Raw genomic sequence first — 17,930 nt, forward strand, 5'->3', positions numbered from 1 at the left:
TACAGGGAACTAAAACTGGAGAAAGGAGAATGTCACTTACAGTGCCGTTCATCACTGTTGTCCCCACACTGATCTGTGAAGTCACAAACACAGTCAGGAGGCAAGGAGACTCCATTGTCACACTGAAAGCTTTCTGTTCCTTGCCCACCCAGTGCAGGAGTGAAAATACAGGCAATCCAAAGGAAACAAAAAGCTTCATTCATCGGGAATGCCAACATTCTGTCCAGGAAGAAAAGCGTTCCTTGGTATTGTCTATTAGAGATCAAGCCGTGGTAATAAGTAAGTCCATCAGTGGAAACATTCTTTTTTTTCAATATTCTTCCTTTCCCAGACTTGCTTCTTCTAACTGGATACTACTGGTAGCTATCTGCAACTCTAACAAATTACTCCTCAGGTGGTTAATTTACTCTTTCAGAGGAGTGACTTTAGAAAATATTTAACTTGAGTAATTGCATTGCCTCTGCATCTAGCTAACCATAGATAATTATTGCTCCCTGTATGCCATATTTACACGATTTAAGCCTTTATGGTCATGCTATCTCCTGAAAGACATTTGTAAAATATAAAGGCCAGGAAAATAAATAGGAGGGCAGAGGGAACCATGATAAAGTTACGAGTAGCATAAAAATGGTCTGTGTTAATTCCTATGCTCACTTAATCACATTCATATAATTTAGAACATTATGGTGAACACTAAAACATACTCAAAATTTCAGGCCCAATTATTAGAACTGCTCTATGAAAATAAAATGCTTATCCATTATTATCACCTTACTTGTTTTTGTTTGTTTTGTTTGTTTATAGTTTATGGCTGCTAGTAAGTGCTTCTTGAGATAAATTAAGAAATACAGATTTTTAAAAGTTGAGGGGGCATTGGATGTTATTGTTTATAAATCATATAACTTCAACCTAAGGAAGTTATGGGATATATGTGAGAAAATACGGTAAGTTGGTGTAAGAAACTAGAGCTCAAATATCCTGCTGTTAAGCACAGTGTTCGCTCTCCTATAGCGCAAGAATTCACCTGCCAATTCATCATGACTTTCACAAGTGAAACACATGATTTCAGGATGCATATTCAGAATGAACAATATATGGAAGTTGAGATCACAGAGACATATTAATTACAAATCTTATGAAGGCGAATATTATGGAAATTGTGTGAGGTTAAATGTTCTGCAAATTCCTTTATATTTTATTTCTTAAGGGCATGTTAAAGTTCTTTTTCAACTATTTTAATTTCTGCAGTGTAACCACAAGACACAAAAATAACTGGAGAATGTAGAGTGAAAGGACCAGACACCAGGAACAGAAAAGGCATCAGAATTTTTTTAAATGTTCTAAAAATCACCCATATTCTAGGGACATATATATACGGTGTGGACGTTCTGGATTCTGGGGGGCAGGGGGTCAGGAACCCACAATTCTGCCTTACATCTGAGCACTCCACATAATCTAACATTGTGCTGCACTGTGCTTCAGTCCTGTTTTAGAAATTTCTTCTTCTTACCTCTCTGTTTTACAAATAAATACTAATAAATACCTCACCCACCTCTTTTTGCTTGTCCCTTCAATGTTGACTATCCTTATAGTTCCATTTTATGCTCCCGTTTCTCCTAAGATTGTATTAATACTGTTTTCTAGGCTCCCTCTGCACTCTTATGATTTCAAGGATGATCCCTTTGTTTTCTTTTCCTCAATTGATATCTGCAATCCTAATATGCACTTATTCCTGAGTGCACGCACGCGTGAGCACACACACACACCGGCGCACACACGCACACACACACTCCTAATTGACACATCTACTTCAACAGAAAACTAAACTCATCTTCCTTCTCCCCACCAGCCAACCAGCTCTTATTCCCACATTCCATATTTCAATGAATGGAACCTTTCTTCTGTTCAATTACCCAAGTAAGGACTGTCTATATTGTTCCTGAACTACTGTCACCTATCCTACCTATTAACCACCCTGGCTGGTATCTTTGGTACTTCTGTTGAAGACTCTATCCATTCTCACCTCAGCATGTTTCCAGTGAGAACTAGAACACCTTATTTCCTAGTCTTTGGGTAGAGTGACCATTCTAAAGCACAAATCCACTTCTATATATTTCCCTCTGAAATCTGTATAACTGTCATACTCTGAATGCAGCTTACAAATACAGCTTACCTTGCAAGGTTCAATGCTTCCTTATGCTCTCAGCCACAGCCTTGCTGAGTGACTGTGCTGGTAGTTTTCTAAACATGCCATCTCTCAACTCCAGATCTGAGATCCCTGCCCCACACCAATCATCAGCTTAATCATTATTCTTTATTTTTCATCTTAGGAGACTTTCTTTAAGGCTGATTCGCTCAGGCTGAGTTATATTCCATTCCTAGGTTCTCTCACAGGGTTCAATACCTATTCTTGAAAGAGCACCTGAAGGTCCAGTATGGTCATTGTCTCCTTACGTGATTCCTTCACTATCCTATGGGAAGGCAGCAGACTGTGCATCAGATCTCTAGACTTGTTTATTCTACAAACATGCTACATTGTATCCTACGAGCTACATTTCCCCATGTTCTTCCCCAATCCTGATAAACAGTGATTTGTTTTTTACATCTGTATATTTGAATTCCTGCATATAAATGAGATTATGCAGTATTTTCTTTCTGTGTGGTTGGCTTATTTCACTCAGCATGATGTCCTCCAGGCTCATTCACACTGTGGCAAATGCCAAGATCTTGTTCTTTTCAAGGGCCAAATAGTATTTTATTGCATATATCTACCACAATTTCTTTATCCACTCATCTGTCAGTGAACACTTAGGTTGGTTGTTTCCATGTCTTGGCTTGTGAGCAAGTGTAAAGATCTAATATACAGGCCAGGCACGGTGACTCATGCCTGTAATCCCAGCACTTTGCGAGGCCAAAGCAGTTGGATCATGTGAGGTTGGGAGCTCGAGACCAGCCTGGGCAACGTGGTGAAACCCCGTCTCTACTAAAAGTACAAAAAATTAGCTGAGTGTGGTGGTGCACGCCTGTAATTCCAGCTACTCGGGAGGCTGAGGTAGCAGAATTGCTTGAACCCACGAGGTGGAGGTTGCAGTGAGCGGAGACTGGGCCATTGCGCTCCAGTCTGGGCAACAGAGCGAGACTCTGGAAAAGAAAAAAAGAAAAAGCCAGGCGAGGCGAGGCAGGGAGGGGTGGGGCGGGGTGGGGCGGGGTGGGGCGGGGTGAGGTGGGGTGGGGAGGAAAGGAAGGAAGGAAAGAAGGGAGGAAGGGAGGGAAGGAGGGAGGAAGGATTGGGAGGGGAGGGGAAGGGAGGGAAGGGGGATAGAAAAAGGAAAAGAATAAAGAGGGAAGAAGAAAGAAAAGAAGCGAAAGAATGTAAGGAAGCATGTGAAGATACAGAAACATTCTAAATTCAGGTCTTGTAACATCTTTTGTTTGAAAAAAAAAAAAATCACATATTTTGTTGCTGTCATAGCTGTTTACTGCCTAGTTTCAGCCAGTAAACTGCTTTATTAACTGTTACTACCTACTAAAAATAACATTTCTCTATGGTGTTTCAAGTGTTACTCATCATTTAAACAAGAAATGAACTGGAATGGTGGCATCCAAAGTAATTCTGTATCATCCAGTAGTGTAAATTTTATAAAACAAATTTATATTTTGTTTCTAAAAGATAAAATTATTTTCCACTGATAAATCTTTTATCACTTTTTCTCTAAATGTACCAGAGGGGACAAGGAATAAAGGAATAATGATAGCACCTAGGTTTGTTTTTATCCAGTTTATTGAGGAATAAGAAGAAAGCCTGATTAGATCCTAGTGCTCTAACACTGTGCTGGCTGCTTCGTAAACACTGTCATTATGTCTGATGTTTCCTCCTTTTTTGTTCTCTCCTTTTACTTTAAAAACCAACATTCAGGCCAGGCATGGTGGCTCATGCCTATACTTCAGCACTGTAGGAGGCTGAGGTGGGCAGATCACTTGAAGTCAAGAGTTCGAGACCAGCTTGGCCAGCATGGCAAAACTCTGTCTCTACTAAAAATACAAAAAAAAATAGCTGCGTGAGGTGGCATACACCTGTAATCCCAGCTACTCAAGAGGCTGAGGCAGGAGAATAGCTTGAAACCGAGAGGCAGAACTTGCAGTGAGCTGAGATGGTGCCACTGCACTCCAGACTGGGTGACAGAGCAAAACTTCATTTCAAAAACAAAACAAACAGAGGAACAAAACCCACCAATATTATAGTAAGCATTCGTCCAAGAATACATAACTATTAAATGCAAGAGCTTGATGTGAACCCAAGACAGAAAACATACCCACATGTTTTAATGGAATTATATTGGTAGTGACTTTTATCATAGATTATAAATCTCCCAACTGAGACTTCCACAAGGCAATAGATTCCAAAATAACCATGTAAACCTATCAGAGACATGGTTTCCTCTTGTATTAAAAAGAAAATGAGCACCTATTTTATGCTAGATATTGGAGATAGGTAAAAGGAAGAGAGAAGAAATATAGTGAGTAATAAAGCCATGTCCCTGACATTAAAAAATTTTAAACACAGGCAAGGATGTATAAAGGCACTTGCAAAATATGCAAACACATTACTTATAGTTTTGTCAAGAATGCTTAATTACATTTCCTATTTTTTAAAAAGCCAACTCTGTAACAACAGAAAAGCTGTATGTTGGATGGAATCGGATATAAAATACTCTTAAATGTATAACCAAGTGCTGAGCTTGCAAAACGTAAAGCCAATTTCCAAAGTTGAAAAGGAGATTGGCGGATATAGAGGTGACACAAAAGAGAGTTTATCACTAAAACATCATGTTCAAGAATATTTTCAACAAAATTCCAGGATTAATGTAAAATAAGCATTGACTAAAAGTCTGAGATGCACGAAGAAATGCTGACGAAAGACTGGAGACACATTTGCGAATTGCAGAAATCCAGACCCCTAAATCTTAAAAGATGAACTGGGAAACATGATAAAAGGACTTGAATCTGCATAAATGGAGAATGAGAACACATATCTTGCATAAGCCAGAGGAAGAATTTGCTAGGAAAAAATTCCTGGCACCTTTAACAAGGCACTTCAGGACTCCCATAAATTGTATCATCTAAATAAGAGCTCAAGCGAAAGATTAACTGGCATACAGGAAGGAAACCTCTATGACTCAGAGCCAAAACAATCAAACGAGTAGAGGCAGAAGTAGACACTCAAAGACTGTCCACTGGCACTGTGAGAGAGATAATATAAAATAACTATGTAACAAATACTCTAAAAGATTAAATTTTAAAATTATGCGCAATGAACAATAAACTAACAAAGCAACCATGATTTTCTTAAATATTAAAAATATGATTAAAAAAATAACAAAGAAGTGAATACAGAAAAAAATTGACATGATTATAGCACTTAATGAATTGCAAAGTAGATAACAAATAAATTACATGAAATGCAACGAGGATGTATAGAAAATATTAAACATATATAGCTTAAGAAACCTGGGTATAGGCCTGGCACAGTGCCTCACACCTGTAATCCCAACAGTTTGGGAGGCCAAGGCAGGTGGATCTCCTGAGGTCAGGAGTTCGAGACCAGCCTGGCCAACATGGTGAACCTCATCGTTACTAAAAAATACAAAAAGTTAGCCTGGTATGGTAGCAGGTGCCTATATTCCCAGCTACTTGGGAGGCTGAGACAGAAGAATCGCTTGAAGCCAGGAGGCGGAGGATGCAGTGAGCCGAGATAGTGCCACTGTACTCCAGCCTGGGAAACAAGAGTGAAACTCTGTCTCAAAAAAATAAATACGTAAACCTGGAACATACAATGACAGGTCTAAAATATGACTACATGACTACATGAAGTTGACGGGGCAGATAAAAGAGAAAAAAGAGGCAATATAAATTAATTAATATATACATGTATATTATAATATTAATTATATATTAAATATATAATTAATGTTATTGATTGATGTGCATTAATGCATTTATTATGTGAATAATATATATGAATATATAATATGAATATATTATATTACACATTATAAAAACGTGTCACCTCTGCAGGGGCAATTCCAGGAGGAGAAAATGCTCTCGTTACTATCTCCCAAAATTTCCCCCAAATTGTAGACTTACAGATAATTTTCATGTAATGTGTTTGATTTTTTATTTTATCAAATATTAACAAATATAATTGCAATTAAAATATAAAGAAAATGTTTTAAATTTTACATTACAAGATAGCACAGTATAAAATCTAGTCTCTCATAGTAACAAGGCAAGTCAGAATTAGCAGTGAGAATGTGGCTTTGGCTCAGGGGAGACACTTAGATGGCACCAGACTTATTTTGAAGTGATGAATTAGAGTCTCAAAGGCTGCAATAGATCACAAGAAGAAAGTTTGATTTCATCCCATCACAGCTCCTACAATACCCATCTGTTTAAGACCAGAACTCACTTAGTCTCTTTGATATGGAAGCAGACATATTCAGTGCTAACAACACACCTAGAGCAATATTTTCAAAAACTTCTGAAAGATTTATCTCCACCAAGTGACATGTTACTCTGTACATAAAATGCAGCCAGCCCTTGAAACCAGAAATTGTCCAAACCAAATGAACAGAATCATAGAGTTTCTTAAGTTAATGATGCTTTCACAATGTTCTTGAAATACCACTTTTGAAAACTTCTCTCAGTGTCAAAAGATGCCCATTTTCTTTATCCTTTCCATTTGTTTTAACCGTTAAACAGAAAATTCACACTCTGGTCTCAGAATTCAGAACCATTATTGCTGGGAGCTTGTTTAATTGAAATGGATCCATCTACACTGTCAGTGTTCTGTTCAATCTGTACAAGTCTGTCTTGCATTTATCCATCAAGTTAGCTCTGCCTCAACTGGGTAGATGGCAGTGTCATCATTAGTGCCTCTAAATCAGTTCAGACCTTCCAGACCATTAAGATCACCTAAGAAAAAGATTTCAGCTAGGCATCTTTACAGAATCTGGAAGCTGATAAGGGCTTGAATATGTGTGCCCTACAAATAAAGTTCTGGCTTGCATGAATCTCATGCTAATCATCAGAATGCATTATAATGTCCTGCTTGGCTGCTCCCCACTGGAATTGGGGATCTTCTTCGTCAATGTATCCCCAGTGCATGACAGGGTAGACCCAGCAAAGAAACAATGGGGAATCCACAAACTTCAGACCAGGAAAATATTTCACAATAGTTCAAAGAATGTGTGTGAGTCATTAAAAAAGAAAATGTTTTAATACGTTAATAAATTTAAGACTGATCACAGCTCATCTTTTGGTGATCTCTGACATTATTAGGATTTAGATTTTTAAACGTATGTTTGGTGTGACTACAGTTATTTAGGATTCAGTGTTTGTTTAAAAGGTTTGCAGGGACATGGATAAAGCTGGAAACCGTCATTCTCAGCAAACTGACCTAAAAACAGAAAACCAAACACTGCATGTTCTCAGTCATAAGTGGGTGTTGAACAATGAAAACACATGGACACAGGCAGGGGAACATCACACACCAGGGCCTGTTGCAGGGTCGGGGGCTAGGGGAGGGATAGACAACAGTGGTTGGGGGATAGCATTAGGAGAAATACCTAACGTAGACGATGGCAGGGGCAGGGATGGATACAGCAAACCACCATGGCATGTGTATACCGATATAACAAACCTGCACGATCTGCACATGTACCTCAGAATTTAAAGTATAATAAATAAACAAATAAGCATGTTGGGAAAATAAGTTTCTAACAATCGTGGAATACATGCTGTCAAAGTAAAAATGGACACTGTTCTGCTGTCCTGACCAAGAGATTAGATGCAGAACTTCTGAGGACAGTCTCCAATAACTAGAAGCTATGGGTAACAAATAATAACTTAGATGACAGCATCCGTCTCTTACTTTAATGTATTACACTTAGCTTCAAAGATAGTTACACTATGTATCAAAAATTTAATCCAACAATTCCACTTCTAAAATTTTCTCTAAGGAGAGAGTAAAATTGTTCAAAAGATTATCTAAAAATTTTATCCCAGCATTTCTTAAAAAAGGGAAAATGTAAATAGATGAAAAGTTTATGAATATGATGGATGTATCCAACTTAGTTATTGAAAAATCATAACACAGATCAGGGACTGCCATGCTATGGGCTGCAGGCCAAATGTGGCCTATGGCCTGCTTTTCTATAGCATGCAAGCTAAGGAACAGTTTCTACATATTTAAAATACCATAAAACAAACAAGAACAACAACAAAACAAAAGGACTATATATAATATCGGCTGCGTGTGGCTCACAAGATTAATTAAAGTACTTGCTATCTATGTTGCTTGAAAAAAGTTACTGACCTCTGTGATAGGTCAGTAAAAAATGACATGAAAGGTATTCATAAAATAGTATACAAGACATCATGTGTAGTATTTAGTTTTATAAAATTTTGCAAAGGTATGTGTGTAGATAGGCAGAAAACGTCTGGAACATGAGTGCAATTCTGAGAGTGGTAATCTCTGGGGAATAAAATTTTACTTTTGCTTTATTCTTTTCATTATAAATTTAAAGTAACTTACATTTATCATTTTTATAATAAAAGGCTTTTTCATTTTGAAAAATAGAGCTACCTAAAATAAAATAAATGCTAATACTTTTAACTGTCTTATGTTCTATGCTAGGCACTGGTCTCGGGACTTACCAATTCATGAATCCTCACACTATTCAAAGAAATAGGTAGATTTTTTATTTTATTTTCAAATTTCAAAAACTAAGGGTCAGAGACTTCACTGGTTGTCTAGGCTTGCACAGCTGGTAGAACAGAGCCAAAGGCCAAATCTCAACAATCCTAAGACTATGTGTTTAACCCCTAGACTGTATCATCACATATGAAACACAAGTGGCCTCACAGCAACACTTGGGCGAAACTGCTTGGTCTTTTTTGATGTTAACATTATATGATTTCACGTGTGATATGGCATCTAGGAAAAAGCAAATACACACACACACACACACACACACACACACACACACACACACATATATATATATATATATATTTTTTTTTTTTTTTTTTTTGAGACAGTCTCATCTGTCACCTAGGCTGGAGTGCAGAGGCACAACCTCAGCTCACTGCAATCTACACCTCCCAGGTTCAAGCAATTCTCCTGTCTCAGCCTCCCAAGCGGCTGGGTGGCACACACACACCACCATGCCCAGCTAATTCTTGGATTTTTTGTAGAAACGGGGTTTCACCATATTGGCCAGGCTGGTCTCAAACTCCTGGCCTCAACTGATCTGCTCACCTCGGCCTCCCAAAGGGCTGAAATTACAGACATGAGCCACTAGTCCTGGCCTGTACATCAATCTTTTGTTTCACAAATAGTGTCCAGGATCAAGGAAGCTGCAGTTTTGCTCCCCATGGAGAGTGACCAAGAATACTCTGAGAATTGCATTCAGTCTGATTATTCTGCTTGGGGAGAAACAGTGACATTGTGAAACATTTCAAAGAGAGAACAAGAGAAAAATCAAGAGGGCAAAGAGACCCAAATGTTTGTTCTAAGATAAACTAAAGAGTTTAGCAGAAGAGGAGATGAATTAAGAAAAATTTCAGTTATAAATGAAGGCTGAGTCTTATATTCTGTTGTTGTTCCATTGCAGAAATAGGACCATCAGGTATAAGTCGCATAGAAGTACCTCCCACCCTTGCACATGTTAGAATGTGTTTTTTCATGCCTATAGAACAACAAATGGACTATTCACTTAACTGGTGTGAAACTTCCCCAAAGCATAAAAACGCAGACTAGGTTACTTTGCTGAGAATGATGGCTTCCAGCTTCATCCATGTCCCTGCAAAGGATGTGGACTCATTCTTTTTTATGGCTGCATAGTATTCCACAGCATATATGTTGCACATTTTCTTTATCCAGTCTATCATTGATGGGCATTTGAGTTACTTCCAAGTCTTTGCTATTGTAAATAGTGCTGCAATAAACATACGTGTCCATGTGCCTTTATAGTAGAATGATTTATAATCCTTTGGGAACAGAAAACCAAACACCACATGTTCTCACGCTAAGTGGGAGTTGAACAATATGAACACATGGACACAGGGAGGGGAATATCACACACCAGATCCTGCTGGGGTGTCGGGGGTAAGAGGAGGGAGAAGCATTAGGACAAACAGCTAATGCATGCAGGACTTAAAACCTAGATGACAGGTAGACAGGTGCAGCAAACCACCATGGCGCATGTATACCTATATAACAAACCTGCACATTCTGTACATGTATCCCAGAACTTACAGTAAAATAAAAATTAACAAATGAAGACTGGGACACCAATTCAAGGGGACTAAGTATGTTAACTTTTGGATGGCAGCCATAAATGGCATTGTAAAAATGGCAATAGGCTAAAAGGTAAAATTGTTCCACACACTAGGGATATCTTGACAACCCACAGACACACAAAAATCTATCAAAGAGACCAGTGTTTTGAAACTGCATAGTAGGAAATACCCATCAGTGAATAGAAAATTATGATCTCCATTTTCATGGTAAGGATACCAAAAATTGCATATATTTAGACATTTTAGTTCTTCAAGTATGTGCATAAAATAGACGGTAAGACCAAGATTTCAATTTCAATATTCAGCCTAGATATTGAAAGCAAACCCACATGTTACATCTTCATTAGCACTTCCTTACTCTTCCAGGACTGTCCTTGGGTTTGCACTCTAAAATACTTCGATTTTTTGCCTCGAAGTTCTAATCTGGCTGTTTCTATCAATTCTGAACTGTTACATCAGTTCTAATTCTACTCAAGTCTTTGCACTGAAAAATCTGTCTTAACTCAAATGTCTAATTCTTGATATATCTGACGTTATCTTTCATCCTGTGACTTACTGCCAAAGCTTCATGAGACGGCATTCTCCCTTTTCATGATAAGCATACAATCAGCTTTGTCTTATAATTAGGAGTTGTTGGTAATGTTTGGAGAGTTACTTTTTGACAAAGGCATCTAGGGAAAAGTAGCACCAAAAAATAACAATTACATAGCGAAAGGACAAAAAAGAAAACATAAAAGTTGTAAGGTCTGAACAACTTGGCAACATGACAAGAGTGACACTCTAATGTTAAGGTGATTAGTTCAAGAAATATGTGATGATTAATGAATAAATGAAATAAACTGTGAGTGCACATAGATGTGTGTTTAGAAAAAAAAAAAGAAGTGGAATTATGCAACTTTTGTTATCTAACAAATGGCTAAGAATCTTATCCCTCCACATGACATATGGAGGACCTGCCATGGTAGGCTTAAAGACAGAAGCTAGACAAAGAAATCAGACATGGAATATGCCAAATGCTGTGACTAAATCTCGGTGATGTGCAGTGCCTTGACATTTGCTTTTGTACTTGCCCTTCAACCTTCGTCCTCTGGCAGAAGGGAAGAAGCAGGAGTGAGGGGAAGGGAGGGCAGGATAAGCAGCTTATTGTTATGGCAAAACTTCATAGAATTCAGTTTCAAAAGCTTGAAGGAGAACAGGAAGATGTTCAAGTAAATAAGAAATGATTTTTTTTTTATTTTGCCCTTTAGTGACAAAGACAGACATGTCTTGTCTTTCTCAGTCTATTTACCATTCTGTTTTCCCCTGAGCTACTTTTGCTTCCATCATTAAAGGCCCAGATCCGTTTGCAGTTCTTAGAGTTACAGTTGAATAAAATCTGAAGTCAGAGAATATATAGGATGTGTATCATGAGGTGGAGGTGACAAAGCATGTGTCAGAGACACTTGCAAGCCATTGAAGGGTAAGCTTACGGCAGACAATTCACAAAAGCAAGCAGAACCGGGAGAAATAACACAAAGATTCGATAAATAAAGATAAGATCAAATCACCAGTAAGAAGCTGGAATTGCACCTATATTAAAGATACTGTATCTGTAAGAGTTTAACTAGCAAGAAGAAAGTGGAATTAGAAAAGAAAAAAAAGCCATCAGTTATTATGTGTGGATGTTATAGAAATACAGAGAAGTTGCTTATGAAACAATACTAAAGCGTACAGTTCGTGGAATGTGACACAAAATGTATTTAGAGAGAGCATCTAACCAGAAGAATATGATTGCTGTTGACAATTCTGGACTCTAATAATATTATATATAATATTTTATTTAAAGCTATAGTTGGAGTATTTTACAGAAACATGGGAATGGCCTTCTTTGCTAACTCCTGTTCTTAGAACAATTGTGAAGGAGTAAAGAACACTAAACACCAGGGTATGCAATGGTGAAATTACCTGTAATGAGAGAGACAAAATGTGAGAAAGAGGAAGGAATTTATCCACTGGGTCTCACCTTCTATTAGTGTTAACTTACCTGCTGGGCTGCACAAGTGTGGCTACGTAGCATAAGCAGAAAGGTTCCCAGGTGACAGAAATAGAGACAGGAGGCAAAAACAAACAAATAGGCACAGAGCTGGAACAAAAGACAGTGAGGATCTGAAATGGTGCACAAAAAAAGAGGATACACAGAGGTACACATGACAGTGGATGCCAACAGAATTGAAAGCCACATACAGGATTAAGAGCACCAAGGCGGTGAGAGGAGACAGAAACGGAATTCATGAGTTACTCCAGTGTTTAAAGGTCAGAAATACAAAAAGCAAAAGTGGTGGAGAGGCTGGGGAAGTAGATGAAAGCCACAAGAGTGTAGGGTCCTAGAACTAAATTAAGAAAGGAATTGAGCTGGGCAAGGTAGCTCATGCCTGAAACTCTAGCACGTTGGGAGGCCAAGGAAGGAGGATCAGTTAAGTCCAGGAATTTGAGAGCAGCCTGGACAACACAGTGAGATCCTGTCCCCCAACAAAATATATATATATAAAATTAGCCAGGCATAGTGGGGAATGTCTGTAGTCTCAGCTACTAGGGAGGATAAAGCAGGAGAATCACCTAAGCTCAGGAGTTCAAGGCTGCAGGGAGCAATGATCACACCACTGCACTTCAGCCTGGATAACAGAGTGAGATCCTGTCCAAACAAAGGAAAGAAGTAAAGACAGATAGAGACTGAAAGGGAAGGGAAGTGGGAAGGGAGAACGGAAACAATGATCAACTATATCATGTCAAATGCAGCCAAGACATCAACTAAGAAACTAACCAGCCATTGCATATAGCAATGATGTGAGGGTTACTAGTGACTGTCAAGAGCAGCTGAAAGAGCCTACTTGGAGTAAATTAAATGGGAGGAGAGGAATTTGGGGAAATTATTATAGGTAACTCTTTCCAACAGTTTTTTATTGCTATTATAATACTTTTAATCAACACTTAATCACTGAACATGTTTATGGAATAAAATGTGGTATTTCAATACATGTATACACTGTGAAATGAACAAAACAGGGTAATGAGCATATCCATCAGCTCGAACAACTTTTTTTGTCAAAAGCATTCAAAATTCGCTCTTCTAGATACTTGAAAATGTACACTAGTTTGTTGTAAATTATAGTCACTCTACAGTGCTACAGAACGTTATGACTTTCTCCTATCTAGCTGTACTTCTGTATCCCTTCACCAGCCTCTGGCTATTCCCTTTTCTGCAATCCGTCCCCACCTCTAGGAACCACTTACTCTACTCTCTACTTTGATGAAAGCAACTGTTTTAGCTTCCACATATGAGTGAGAACATGTGGCATTTATCTTTCTGTGCCTGGCTTATTTCACTTAACAACTCAAGAGTTTTATCACAGTAGGAAAAAAAAATGAGGGAGTAGCTGGAAAGAAGACCTGGGAAGAAGGTGCTGCTTCTTTTAAGAGCAAGGTAATTACAGCATGGTTATGGGAATAACCCAGAAGAATGGTAAAAATTGAGAATGCAAAAGGGGAGAAAACTGTTGAAGGATTACCCTTGAGTGGGTGAAAGGAGATATACTCTAGTGTCCATGGGAAGCAGATATAAGGCGGTTTATCCATAATTGCTGAAGATGAGGCAAAGCATAGGGACACAGATTTAGGCAGGTGGGTAGGTAAGAGTGGTGATGATTAAGGACATTCTCACTCTTTTTATTTTTATTTTTATTTTTTTTTTGAGACGGAGTTTCGCTCTTGTTACCCAGGCTGGAGTGCAATGGCGCGATCTCGGCTCACCGCAACCTCCGCCTCCCGGGTTCAGGCAATTCTCCTGCCTCAGCCTCCTGAGTAGCTGGGATTACAGGCACGTGCCACCATGCCCAGCTAATTTTTTTGTATTTTTAGTAGAGACGGGGTTTCACCATGTTGATCAGGATGGTCTCGATCTGTCGACCTCGTGATCCGCCCGCCTCGGCCTCCCAAAGTGCTGGGATTATAGGCGTGAGCTACCGCGCCCGGCCACTCTTTTTATTTTTTAGGCGGATTCACGTTTGTGACCCAGGCTGCAGTGTACCAGTACAATCCTGTCTCATTGCAACCTCCACCTCCTCAGTTCAAGCAATTCTCCTGCCTCAGCCTCCCAAGTAGCTGGGATGACAAACACACACCACCACACCCAGCTAATTTTTGTATTTTTAGTAGAGGCAGGGTTTCACCATGTTGGTCAGGCTGGTCTCATACTCCTGACCTCAAGTGATCCGCCCACCACAGCCTCCCAGAGTGCTGGGATTGCAGGCATGAGTCACTGCACCTGACCTGCATTTGTTCAATTTTCTTAGACATATAGAAAGCAAAGTCGTAAGCTGAATGTGAGTATTGGAGAGGTGCTGGTGGTTTGAGGATAAAGAGATGTATAAAATGGGCCTACAGAAGATGAGAGGGAGTACTGTCTATATATATTACATAAGTGTTTATAATATATATTGTTTACATATTATAAATCTATATCAGAGCATATATATTGCTTATATAAGCATACATTATATAAGTGTATATAATATAGTTTATATATTGTAAATATACATATTATATATGTACATGTTATATACTTATATATAATATATATTTACTTATGCTTATATATATTACATATACTGATATATTTTATAATATATAACATGTAAGTTCCATATTTATATTTCATAAGTATATTTATATACTTATGTCATAATATATAAGTATATATTTGTGTGTATATATACACATATAATGTATATTGTTCACATATATACAAATATATGGAATTGTGACTGAAATATTCATATGTGATGACTATTGTCTATATTAACATTAATGACTATGAACTCAAATTCAAGATAAGCAACAAAGACCAACATTTACCAACGTCACTTAGCTCTTTCGTCTTTTGCCACTAATAATTTATCAAGTTCTGTTAATTCCAATTTTTAAAAACTCAAATGTCACACTGAAGTATATAAAATTGCTGATATTCAATTGCTAGTTTTCTACAAAAACTATATAAAAGTGGACCTATTAAGTGCCCTCATTTGTGTCAGGCCAACTCTCGTGGAGGTACCCAAACCCTAGCCAACTACGAGATTTACACAGTACTTTACTGGCAAGTTTTTTTAGCCAAGATACAAATGTCTTGCAACCTTTCCATATATTTTTCTGTCTATTCCTATTTGATTCTAGAACTTTATGACATTTACACACACCACCAAAAAAATGTCCTCTAAGAACTTTCTTTAAAAACAAACCGCGGCAAAAACTATTTTTCCAAATCGAAGAAGCAGGCATCTAAGTTAGTTATGAGAAGAATGAGTGATGAGCCCTCGGAAGCCGAAAGGAAAGTAATGGATCCGCGATGAAAAAAAGATCAATTGAGCCCTGGAGGGAGGAAAGGAAGCTTCAGCAGGGACACCCGAGGCCCATGTCTGAGATTTCCCTGAAAAATATCACAAAGATGAACAGTGAACTACAGGAGAGACAAAGGTCGGAAAATGAACAAACAAAAACTTCTAAAACACTCAATGCTCGTTAAAAAAAGAAGAAGAAACTGAGATAAAATGACTTGCATTGTTTTTCCTGCAATACACAACGCAATGGATTCTACCCAAACACTCACTCCATCCTGCAAACCTCCGAATGATACTGCGGTTACTTCAGTTCCCACCAAAGGAGTCAATTAAAAAATGAACCTAAACGCTTCTGAACAGGCTTAGGTACTTGAAGGATGATAATTTACCTTTTCAAAAAGGTAGTTACAGTTTCTGATGAGTGGAAAAGCATTTCCGTTCCATCTGCTGTTTCAGTTGTAAGGGAGCCTGTGTTTGCCGTGTCTCTATGCTGCGTCGTTCCATCTACTGGAGAGCATGCCAGAGTGCAGGTTGCAAAACCCGCCTGGGTTCCACGCTTACGGGCAACATTTCACTAACATAATCAGTTTTTATATATGCAAGCTTCTGCCTGTGTTTACACAGGGACCATTTTATTTTTGAAGTTAAACTAGCAAAAGTAAGTTCTGTTTCCAGACGAATTCACTACAAAACTTCTTCATTTCTCAGCTGAGGTGCCAAGATGCATAATGCATATGTAATTTATGGAATTCCTACACATTTTAATTGCCAAATTCAAGTTGAATAAATGGTATTAATGAAAACCCAAGCAGTTGCAGGAACCCTTGGCAGAATCTATAACAGGTATTGACAGGCACTTTTTTATTAAGAAGGCAATAATCACACACCATCTGCTGCCAGTTAAACAAAACTAACTCAATTGTTAAATTACAAATGTAAGACTGAGTTATAAATAAGTTTGATTAAAATGAACGTTGGGCAGATTTTTTTCTGTTGCATCTGGTGCAGCAAATTCTCAATCATTTAAGGATTGCTAACTTGGACGCTTTGCTTCTTTTTCCTTCATCTCTGTGATTTTAGTGTATTAGCAATTTTTGACAGAGAAAGGGTGAATGAGAGGTAAGGAACCTACATCCATTGCTGCCAATGAGTGGCTCCAACATTAGAAACAATAACATTATACATTATTTAAGCTTCTTTTTAAATGACCAGAAAATGACCAAAATTCTATACAATAATAAATCCCCCATACAGTAACTACAAAATGCTATTTTTCATTGTATCATGTAGTTTTCAGATTAGTGACTCTCTACTTAAAAGACATATTTTGTGATGACATTGTTATTAATCACTTTCTTAATTCATTCAATTCTCCCTAAGTCAATTTATACAATTTACATTCTCCTGGGTTGATTTATAAAAATGCCCATGAATTTTAGTTAAATAGAAGATATTCTCTTTGATTCCTAAGCCTCTGAGGATCAGAGACAAAAAAAAAAGATATAAATGAAAAGTGCAGAAATTAGGAAAGAAGACAGCATAAAATAGATCCCAATGAAATTCTGAAACATAGAAAGTTGACAGAAAAACTGTAAATAGCTTAGCAGAGAAGAGGAGGATAAAAGAATATTTGTCTCATGGAAATCCTGATCATTCCAGTAACTGGAGGCAGCAGTGCCTTAGAAAACATAATTGAGTTGCAGGAATAAAACTTGGGACTTTAGGTCAGGCATAGTGGCTCATGCCTGTGATCCCATCACTTTGGAAGATCAATTTGGGAGGATTGCTTGAGGTCAGGAGTTTGAGGCCAGCATGGGCAACATAGCAAGACTCCATCTCCACCAAAAAAAAGTTTAATTAGTTAGGTATGGTGGCACATGCCTGAAATCCCAAACACTCAGGAGGCTGAGGTGGGAGGATCACTGAGACCAGGAGTTCAAGGCTGCAGTAAGCTGTGATTGTACCACTTTACTCTAGTCTGGGCAAGAGAGAGAGAGACCTTGTCTCTAAAATAAAATTAAACTTAAAAAAATAGGACTTTATAAAAAGCCTGTATACAAATACTAAATTCTCCCAGATCTCTTCCTAACTCAGCATATTTAGCCCAATGTATTTGATTCTAACGCTTTCTCCCTCCATTCTCCCAAAGATTGGCCTCCAAGAAATCCTAGACTCTCCAATTGGCTTTTAATTGCATCA

At 38.0% G+C, this 17,930-nt stretch overlaps 1 protein-coding gene across 1 annotated transcript in view; it reads right to left on the reverse strand.

Moving 5' to 3' along the window:
• MALRD1 (MAM and LDL receptor class A domain containing 1) overlaps positions 1-377 on the reverse strand; it is a 594,555-nt gene extending 594,178 nt beyond the window's left edge. Inside the window, exon 1 of the mRNA XM_039478847.2 lies at positions 41-377. Coding sequence (XP_039334781.2) covers positions 41-218 — 178 coding nt within the window. The 5' untranslated portion in view covers positions 219-377. The remainder of the gene's footprint in view (positions 1-40) is intronic.
• Positions 378-17,930: the final 17,553 nt, after the last annotated feature.

Source organism: Saimiri boliviensis, chromosome 8 (assembly GCF_048565385.1).
Source record: "Saimiri boliviensis isolate mSaiBol1 chromosome 8, mSaiBol1.pri, whole genome shotgun sequence".
Classification (NCBI taxonomy): Eukaryota; Metazoa; Chordata; class Mammalia; order Primates; family Cebidae; genus Saimiri; species Saimiri boliviensis.